This window comes from Symphodus melops, assembly GCF_947650265.1.
Source record: "Symphodus melops genome assembly, chromosome: 3".
Classification (NCBI taxonomy): domain Eukaryota; kingdom Metazoa; phylum Chordata; class Actinopteri; order Labriformes; family Labridae; genus Symphodus; species Symphodus melops.
Genome location: NC_136693.1, coordinates 15864180 through 15874668, shown reverse-complemented (window position 1 = coordinate 15874668; position 10489 = coordinate 15864180). Strand labels below are relative to the sequence as shown.

The following is a 10489-nucleotide window of genomic DNA, read 5'->3' as shown; positions in this document are numbered from 1 at the left end:
CTCTCTGAGGACTCCCTTAAATAAAGTCCCGTACCCTGCACTTTTCTGTGCAAACAACCTCTTCTGCTCTTTATTAACTAAATATGAGGGGACTTTGACCGGGGGACAAAAATTCAATATTTTCCCCCCACCAAATATTTAAACCAAGCAAATAAACAGACAAATAAATAGATCTCCTCTGCCAGGGGAGAGGGGGCAAGCCGGTCCCCTGGATGTAATTTGACGGCCCACTTACTTGCAGGGCCAGAGCTCAGTGCTACTCAGACACTCATTTGAAGAGCTGTCAATCAAGGGCAGCAGTGTTGGCTTTGGGGAGTTGTGCATGTGATGGTGTGTGTGTGTTTGTGTTTGTAAGGGCTGGCCAGCAATTCATCCTCAAGGTTGGAGCAGATAAGGTGAGCGTCTCTCCTGATGAATGCATCACACCATCCTGCTCTCCATACTACATTTTTTATACCCCCTCCCCATATCCATCACTCACCACTATAGGCCATGCCTATATCAAACCAGACTCTGACTTATGAGTAAAGACATGCTGTAAAATGATTCCAGCTAATCCAGTGCAACTATTTTACCATTATAGTTGCAAATGTTAGTATTAGAGTGATCAGTATTTTTTCACATTTTGTTTAAATTGCTTATATATACACTCTCTCTCTCTCTCTCTCTCTCTCTCTCTCTATATATATATATATATATATATATATATGTGTGTGTGTGTGTGTGTGTGTGTGTGTGTGTGTGTACATATACAACTTAGATTTACATATTTAAGGTCTACAATAAATACAACATGCATTTTTAATGATATGTTATCAAATCATATGCTACAAAACACTGTAAGACAAATACACTCAAGAGAAACCAAACATCTTTGGATTTAGACAGTACTTCATCTATAAGGAAAACTATGTAAGAAAGCAAAATCATTGCTTATTACTATGGAACTAGCACAACACAACAACTCCTGCTAGGTACCAGCTGTTTGTCTGCTGAGGAAGCCACACAACACATTAGAGAAGTAGCTTACTTTAGCTCATGGCACCGTCAGCATCAATGCAGTTTGTTCAGACAGTTCACTTTACCACTGTCTTCCTATTGTCCTTTTGTTCTTCAAATTGTGGTGACATGATTTACCACATTAGCAATTTCTCTCTCTTGATCATTTCTGAGAAAGATCTCTGATCTATAATAATAAGATTTCTTTTAACTAACTCGACCACACAAACTGACAACTGTGTTTGAACAAAGTCATTCAACACTGGTGGTTAGTGCTACACAATAAACTGTATGAGTCCTGTTATTTCATGATGGTCACTTAAACTAACTTCAAACATGACTATCAGTGAACATATGTATCTTTAAGACATGACCACAATCTTTTTCCCATCTTTCTACTGGATAATCACTTTATCCAGTACAATAATCACTTTCTACTTGTGTTGTTATTTCACAAGTAGTGATGGTTCATCAGAGCTCTTCGACCACTTCTCATCTTTCTTTCCTTGATCTACCTTTCTAAAATGAAGCCTTAGTTTTTTCTCTCTCCTGCTGGGTTCTTGGGGGGAGGCAGAGAGGGGGGGGGCGAGGCTGGCAATATCAAAAAGTCCTTTCATCCATTTTAGATGAGATGCAGATGACTCAATTATGCTTGGCCTGACATCAAGACCACTTGGCGGAGAAGCTGCTAATGCTGGAAAACGATCCATTTAATCCCACTGATATGAATGGCAGGGCGCTAACAGGCCCGCTAACGGTAAAAGAGTGAGACAGGTATGAGCAGAGATGCTGGCAACTCTGGAGATACAAGTTAAAGTGTTTGTGAAGGGTGGGTAAAGGAGGAAGGAGGTCAAGTCTTGGTCTATATGAACTACAAAGGCAAACAAGACCATTGGCAACAAAACTTGCTGTCATATACTGTAATATTTAAGTGATGAGAGGATTGAAGATTTTCCCACACATGATAAAACAGCCCTTTGCGTGCATTTTCACAGCAAACATTCACAATAACTTGATGAGATTAGATTTTTCTTGTCAGAAAACCTTGCTAGGAGTTTATCAGCAAATAGATTAAATACGCTGCTTCGTCAACACAGATGCCAAAAAAAGACACAAAACAAAAGTTCACCATAAGCGCTTTAACAGAGATTAGGACGCTAAAATGGGTAACATGCTTTCATGAACTCAAGATTGCTAAAGCGATGACAAAATCCTAATAGTGTGTGACTCAACATGAACATTGGGTTTGAGACTGAACAGCAATCCAGCTGTCAGTAAAGTCTGTAATACATCAATCAATCACTCTTTGTTTGGAAAGTGTCAATTTATTCAACAGCTATTATCTCAAGACACTTTGCAAAAGGAGCAGGCCTAGACCTCACACTTTATTATTTTATTTACAAAGACCCAATATTAATTCATCAATAGTGCAGCCCTTGGAAACATTAAGACAAGTAAGATTGGCGAGGAAAACCTTCCTAACAGGCAGAAACCCCGAGCAGCACCAGGTTCATGTTGAACAGGCTGGATCTGTTCAACACGAGTCCCACTCTTCCAGCTTACAGCTCACAAGACAGTGATGTTATCCATGCAGTAAGTGTTTTATACTGTAATTCAAATGCATAAAAAAAAATCAACATTATGCAACATTATTTTTGTAATGGAACTAAAGACAAAAAAAAACGTGTATACGAATGCTCCATAGAAGGATAAAGAGTGAGAGAAATGGGTCAGTGGCTTTAGATTGGAAATAAGAGTCAGGGAGATAAAGAGAGCCAGGTCCTGCAGGACAGATGATATCAGGGCTTTTGGTCACCAGAGCCAGGGCCACAGCGGCGACCCACAAACATGCTCTACATTTGATCAGACAGCTGTTTGATCTGCAAGCCCTTTCTCCCAAAAGACTCCAAGAAACACTCATGAATACACACACACACACTTATCATGCCATACCCTATACTCATCAGAGCTGCTCAGCTGCCAGCCTCCTGACAGCATCCACATCAGCATCAAGACCACATCCTTTTTGGGCTAATTCTGAGTTTACTGATGGGCAGTGAGTTTGTCAGTGTTAATCAACCTGCTAACAGAGAGCACAGTTTGGTTAGATAAAAAAAAAGAGATGCTTCAGAATTAAGAAATCAATTAGAATAGTCAGCAATCATTGAGTTTGAGAGGGGAAAAGAAGAACATCATATTGCTTCGGTTAGAATTTCTTACATGTTTTGTTAATATATATTATACACCGACACAATGTTATCTTACTGGGATCTCTGTTTACAATGTGGCACATCTTAGCCCTTTGCTATTCCTGTCCTGAAAATACTTCTGTTGTTCTTATTCAAAATAACTGTAAATCTTCGCAAAGGAAATTTTTAATAAAGCTGTTTTGTGTGCTTCATGGGACTCCGACTTGGTGGCTAAGTTACAAGTGCTAAAAATAACAATAGAAAAAACAAACCTGACTGCCTTATTTGCTTTTGTAGCTCATACAGAAATCAGTATGAATTTTAGTGAATTTCATAACCAGTTAAAACGTACTTTCAGGAGCTTCAAATGACATTGTATCCAAAATATGCATATTTCATTAAAATACCTTGATGGAAAAAAATCAAACTTGGATTGATGCTTCACTTGTGACTAAATTAAGCAGAATTAAAAAAGAAATCCCAGTCTCAGAGCAGTCACTCTGTTATGGTTGCACTGACATAAAACTCAGCACTCTGCCTTTTTTACGACCTTTAGTGCAATTAACAGTTTCAAAACATTAGTGCTTATGTTGCTTCACAACTAGTCAATCAAATCAGTGTTTTGTCGGTACTGAGTGGTGTTTGTCTGCATTGGTGACAAATGAGCGCAGCCCATCCCACTGCTGACAGCTGCCCCAGAGCATCGATGCTATCTTCAGCTCTTCAGCCTGCTTCTACAATTACCACTGCCTCTGTGACCCTGGGGCCTCCAACACTGGCCTGCACTCTGGAACATAGGACACACACACACACACACACACCTACACACACACACACACACACACACACACACACACACACACACACACACACACACACACACACACACACACACACACACTTAAAAACATTTCACACATCTTTTCATTAGTACAAAAGGGCTCACAGATATAACAGATATATCTACAGTATTCTTCAAAAAGACACAGAACACACAGTGGATTGCGTTAACAGAGGAACATTGGAGACTTGATGTAGCAGACCTTATGTATACGTTTCATTCAGTCTTCACTGTAACATAATGCAGTACAGCGTAGAGGTCCGATTCTGTTAGCTAAGAAAAATACAATAAAGTTAGCCCAATTACTTACATGTGCCGTTATTCACTGAAAACATAAATGTCTTACATTCCACTATTTTATTTTTATATTAAAACAATATATAATTTTGATTCACATCCATTTCCTGGTTTCATACAATTGCTGTCCCAGCCACACACTGAAACATTTGACTGGGATATGACCCCAAACCGATGCCTTTCCCCACCACACCTGGTTATTTTATCTCTCCCTACACCTATTGTTGGCTTGTGGCTGACCCCAGTCAGAACAATGCATACCTGTGGCTCTTGCCAGCGCTATGTAATTGTCTTCTCAAGTGGGGCCCTTTTCCAGTCGGCCCCTGAGGGGAGAGCGCTCCACACTCATCCATCACTCAGTCACCCAGCCACTACAGGAAGTAGTTAACATGAGCGACCTCTGGGATGGCAGTCCGTAGTTGGTAGGAGGTGTGGTGTGGAGTTGAGGTCTTTTTGGAGAAACACTGAGAGTGACATAATTCAATCAATCCATCCATCAATCACTCTGTTGTAGGAACTGTTTGCTCTGCTAATCAAGACGGTCCCTTTTAAGTAAAAAAACAAAGGGACAAGAAGCAGCTGGTAAAAAAATCCGAATGCAAAACGTTTGTTGAAATGTACGGATAAAACATATTTAAACACACACTTTTCACGTCACAGTTTTAAATAAAGATGTATGGGGGTTAGACTAAAATGGTATTTTAAAAATAATCAATAGTCAATTTACTTGTAGCCACAAATTTTGTGCAATGAAGCTACATAATCAGCGTGGGAAAATAATAAGACCTTCATCAGGAAAAACCAATGTGATTTCAAGTGGTAGTTGGACAATGTAGTTAGAGAACCATGACAGGTCATATGAAATAAATTCAACAAAAAACTTTTCTATAATGTACTGATCTCTGTCCCATTTAAATGAAGATTTTCTTCAGTTAAACTATCTCAATTGATTGCATTTAAAAAAGAATAAAGTTGTTTATTGTTCGTAATTTGAGGTCAAAAACCTGTTATTTTACGTCAGGAACAGAAAAGCTGGTAAATGAGATCATTTTAGTCAAAAATCTACTGTCGCAAAACAAGTTCCAACATGTAAATTACCTATTTGTGTCTTTAACACTTTGTGAAACCAAATGTTGTTTGCTCCAGAGGAAATGCCTGCCTAAATGTTTTATTTTAAAGTTCGAGGTCAACGCTGACAAATCTGACACAGTAATCCTGAGCCCTTAGGTTCACACAGCAAATTACACATCGAAATGATACAAGTTATCAGTTTAATGTGCATGAATTCAACTGTGACCTGGATGTGACGTGGATATGAAGTACCTGATATACATTCCAGTGAGCTCCTCCTCTTAAATTAAGCATCTTTCTGATCGCTGTTATCTTGAGGAAGACGGAGAACACAGCACAGTAACTGACTTTCAACAGAGTGGACGATTAAAGACATGCATGCTTACATTTAAGATATGCTTCAAATATAAGACGGTATATAATTATTGCAGATTTCAAATGAAATACAAAACATGCATGAAGAAATGTGCGGAGCTGTCATGTGTGGGTTTTTCAGCAGGAATTTTATAAAAATTGACAAAACAAACGGAAGAAAGAGCACTGCAGGTCATTGAATAAAACACTTGTTTTTTTATTTACTGCCATTCCTATTGCTTCAGACAGACAAGCTGTGGCGCAGGGAGCACAGAGTGATTCAAACAAGTCAACATTACTGCCGATCTACAAACAAATCTCTCTGACAACAACAAACAACAGAGACTTAGCGAAAAAAAAAAGAAGCAAGAAGAACAGCATTTGGCAACCATTAACATCTTGGAAAAAACTTCAGAAGTAAAAAAGGAGTGCATTCTGCATTTTTAATAGTAAACAGCGTCTCTACTTCATCATGAACTATATAAAGGAATCAAATGAGGAGGGCTGATACACTGCTTTGACGTCGGCCCCCTTTTCCACCCTTTTGAGCTTTTTTTTTTAAAGTGGATTTTGTCAGAAGCTCCGGATGTTTCGCTCACTCTCTCTCTCTCTCTCTTTCTCGAATGGCCTGCAGCATTACAGGGGAACGTGGTGCTCTACACACTTTAAGAGTAATTAAAACCGATTGAACAGCTGTAATTATGAGAAACGGTGGTTGTGTTCCAGGTCATTCTATCAGCGCTGTCTTTCATCAGAGCAGAGGCAGAGGGGGCCCCGCTGCTACTCTCTGTTTCTCCATATGCATATCCTCAAGAACAAACAACTGGCAGGCTGCCTACAGGCTCTCACACACACTATCACATTCATACACACACGCCTTCATGTAGACAAGTGGGAGAGTGAACGTGCAGAAGCACAAACACGCTAATAGAACAACTGATCACATGTATATTCACATGGCTAGTGAACATATACAAACACACACGTGCACACACGACAACATGGCACAAGCCCACCGTTGAAGCTTTAACTCTAAAAATCACATTCTTCATGTTATTCGTTGGGTGACATTCATAACTTTCTTCATAATCTTTCTTTGGTTTCTTCAGGCTCATTCAACCTTTGAACACAATAAAGGGGTTTACTATACAAAAGTAAATGCAACGCCATGTGAGCAATTCATCATTCCGTACTGTATAATAACACTACCGTATGTGACAAATAGAAAGCATATGTATGTACTATACTGTGACTACTGAGAAAGAGTCCATACATCGATGAAAGCATATCTTGGTTACATGAGGTTATTTAACAGAATACATAGAAATAATAAATAGTTACACATGTATGCTAACACTGAAATGCCGGTTCAACTTTTTTTTTTATTAGACCATTGTGTCACTAGTAGCATGTCATTAAGCGCTGCTAGCATTGTTAGCGTGTTACTGAAGCACTATTGTGGTAATATTGTGGTGCTCTGGTTTTCCTTCGAGCCAGATCCAAGGTGTAGCGGCTTGGATGCCGAGGACATCTGGGGGTAGCGGAGGGTGGAGTAAGTGGAGATGCAGACGCACCAAATCAAAAACAAATCAATCTTGGTAGGATCACATCGGAGGACTGCTCAGTGGTCAGATGATGTGTGGGAGCCATTGAAAAAAGCTGGTGGGGTCTCTTTCTTACTACCTCTGTCCATCCTTCACATCCTGATGTAAAAAAAAACAAAACAAGAAACGGTTACTGGTTTAAAAAACAACACAACAACATTTGAAACTGGCCATTGTAAGACTTGATTCTTAATCTGTTTAGTTGACTTAAGGACTGCATAGGTTGAACACTTTATTTTGAAAGACCAAGAGAAGGGCAGACATTGACTAACTTTGCGATGAAGTGAATTATAAAGGCCATTCCAAATACCAAAAAGTGCAAAAATGAAGTATGATTGACAGCAGGTGTGTAGATTTCTGTATTTCTACATAAAGTTTTCTTTATGAGGAAATACAGAATACAAGTTATCCTTAATTTATTTAAGGCCAGGACAAACTGTTTTGGGTGCTTTGAGCTTGTTTTCTGAGCAGCTCCAATAAGTTAAAAAGTGATAAAAGAAAAAAGAAGAAGCTGACAAATTACTTCACTTTACTTCTTTAGTTTGCCTATTTCTTTGACCAGCTTTTTTTGGCACATGTCCCAAAACTGTTACTCACAACATGCTAAATAGTTTCTACATGTTCTGCTGGATTCTTCACACAATGGCCTGATGGAATAGTTAGAAGGAAAAAGGGCATTGCTCAATAATCCCATGAAGTAATGAATGATCCACCAGTTAATGGGTGTATGCTGCATAAACTTAAGCAATAAGCAAATTCCCACTTGTCAACATCCTGAGCTCACCTCCAGAGCAGTAACTCCACTCTGTTGATGATGTCGGCCAGATCAAAGGGCAGTGGCATGCTGGGGTCATCCACACCCCAGAAAGGCCGGTCCACTGGGGCTTCCTCAGGGGGTAATGTCTGGGCCAGACTGGAGTGGCACCTGAGGCAACAGGACACAGGAAACAAGCGCACCCATTAACTCCTCCCTCCAATTCAGAAACAACTGGTAGACACTCATCAGTAGTAGGACACGTGTCTCAGGTCACAGACTCAAGTTTACCTGTGGTTATAGTCTTTGGATAAAACACAAATATGCTTGACTGCCATACTGAGAAAATACTGTCGAGTTCATTTCTCAACACTTTATTCTCACCATAAAAAGAGTTGTGTTTTTTTTTCTTCTGTGAATTCAAATGCAGAGGGTGTAAAAAAAAAAAAGTCTCCGATATTCATTAAAACGCCGAGATTTTACTATCTGCTCTTCTTGGGTTGACTGTTGAAAGCTTTAAAGGGGTCGGCCCAGGCAAAATCAAGTAAATGATGTGTGTTTGTGTGTTTTGCTGACTCGTCTCTAAACACACAGTGGGTGTTGTGTGTTTGACCAGGAGGCAGTCGGCTTGTGCGTTTCCTCTGCTTTTTATGACTACTAATACTACTGGGCCCAATTAAAACTGCCAGTGTATAAGAGATTAAGTGCATCTGTTTGAACTAAGGATACAGAGAGATTTACATTTCAAATACTTCAGATGCAACTCTTTTCTTCACTTATGTTATTGATAGTTTAATTGTTTAATTTAACGTTATTTGCACATCATCACCATTGCGCTAAATGGAGCTGAGAGATTTGGAGAAAGGGATGCGTCAGGTAAGGCTTTTAAAGGCCATAAATGGCAGAAATGGTATCAGGCTAATGAGAGACCATGATATAAGGATGATATCATGATTAACGGCCCTTTCATTTCATACACAGAGAGGCACACACAGCAGGATGCTGTTGCAAGAACATCACTCTCTGTTGTTGCAATCATGACAGAGCGGTGACAAATCCAGCCCTTTCATGTCACTGTGATTTTTTTGGGATTTTTTTTTTATGATTAATAATCCAGGGTTAGCTGTAATTTCTTCCTTGTTTGGAACCCCCACAGACCTCAGCCACATCTTTTGTCAGACCAGTGTAAATATTTACTGCGGTGACTCGGTGTTGCTCTCTGCTGTCATTGTAAATCTGCCCTCCCTCTGCCTCTTGACAGATGAGAGCGACCCCTGACCTGGAGGTGCAGGAGGGAGGGGCGGAGGTTGGCATTTGTGTGGTGTGTGTCTCGTTTGTGTGTGTGTGTGTGTGTGTGTGTGTTGTTCAAAGCATTTCATTCTAGAGCCACAAGGCTAGCTATTCTCCCGACTCAGTCATCATGCCAGGGTCTGTCCTATCATATCCCTCTACCCCATCCACAACCGTAAAACCTCAAACATCCCAGGAAACACACACACAAACAGGACCACCACCACCTTGTGGCCACTGACTACAGGAGGGAATGGAGGGGACACTGAGGGCTGGAGAGACAAATATGGGGGTCAGTTATGGATGAGATGAGGGGATGTTTAAGTTGTCAGGGGACAGCCGGGGGCTGCCACAATTTGTGGTTATATATTTTCACTGCAGCCACTTAATGTCTGCCTGGCTCTGGGCCTAAGTGCTGCATTTTGGTGTGGTTAGCCCTTTAAAGAGCTTTTGCATTACGGTGGTGAGGAGCAGCATTAACATTCACTGTTCCAATATATCTTCTGTGCTCTGGATCAGGGCCTGATAATAGCATCTGTTAACATGCACTAAGTACCATTATGTAGCACATCACTTCATAAATAATACGATTAGGCGACCTTGGGGCTTTGCGACGAGCCGTGTGTTTAAATGTTCTCATCATTTATTTAGGGTGCGAATTAAAGGAAGCGCCACTTCAGAAGAGGAGGAGGACATGGCTGGCATACATATCGAAGAAGTGAGCAAGAGACACAGAGAGAGAGAGAGAGCAAACTGACCCAGACAACACACACTGATACACACACACACACACACAGTGGGGTTCTGCTGACATCAGCTTAAGGACACCATAGGCTGAGGGAACCCAGGCCTTTGATTTGGTCTGATTAAGTATTCATGCAGTATAGCTATGAAAGAAAAACACTCGCCTCTTTTCTGCTGTCTCGACTCATACTGAAAGGCTACATACCGTAAAAACCTGACCTGACGCCTTCAACAGAGCCGCTGCATTTATCTGACAAGGGATCTTGCAACATTAGCTTGCAAATAGAGGACTCCTGGTTTACCAGAGATATAAAAGATATCAAGGCTGGAAGACTATCAAAGATAA

At 40.3% G+C, this 10489-nt stretch overlaps 1 protein-coding gene across 3 annotated transcripts in view; it reads right to left on the bottom strand.

The window, feature by feature from the left end:
* Window positions 1–5947: 5947 nt before the first annotated feature.
* The window catches only part of fto (FTO alpha-ketoglutarate dependent dioxygenase), a 113555-nt gene continuing 109013 nt past the window's right edge, over window positions 5948–10489 (bottom strand). For 2 of the 3 annotated variants that reach the window (XM_079338814.1, XM_079338816.1), the window contains 2 exons: window positions 8140–8280; window positions 5948–7454 (listed from right to left, as the gene is read on the bottom strand). In XM_079338814.1, the coding sequence (XP_079194940.1) occupies window positions 7330–7454; window positions 8140–8280 (266 nt within the window). In that variant the 3' untranslated portion in view covers window positions 5948–7329. The remainder of the gene's footprint in view (window positions 7455–8139; window positions 8281–10489) is intronic. The other variant, XM_079338813.1, reaches the window with a different exon arrangement.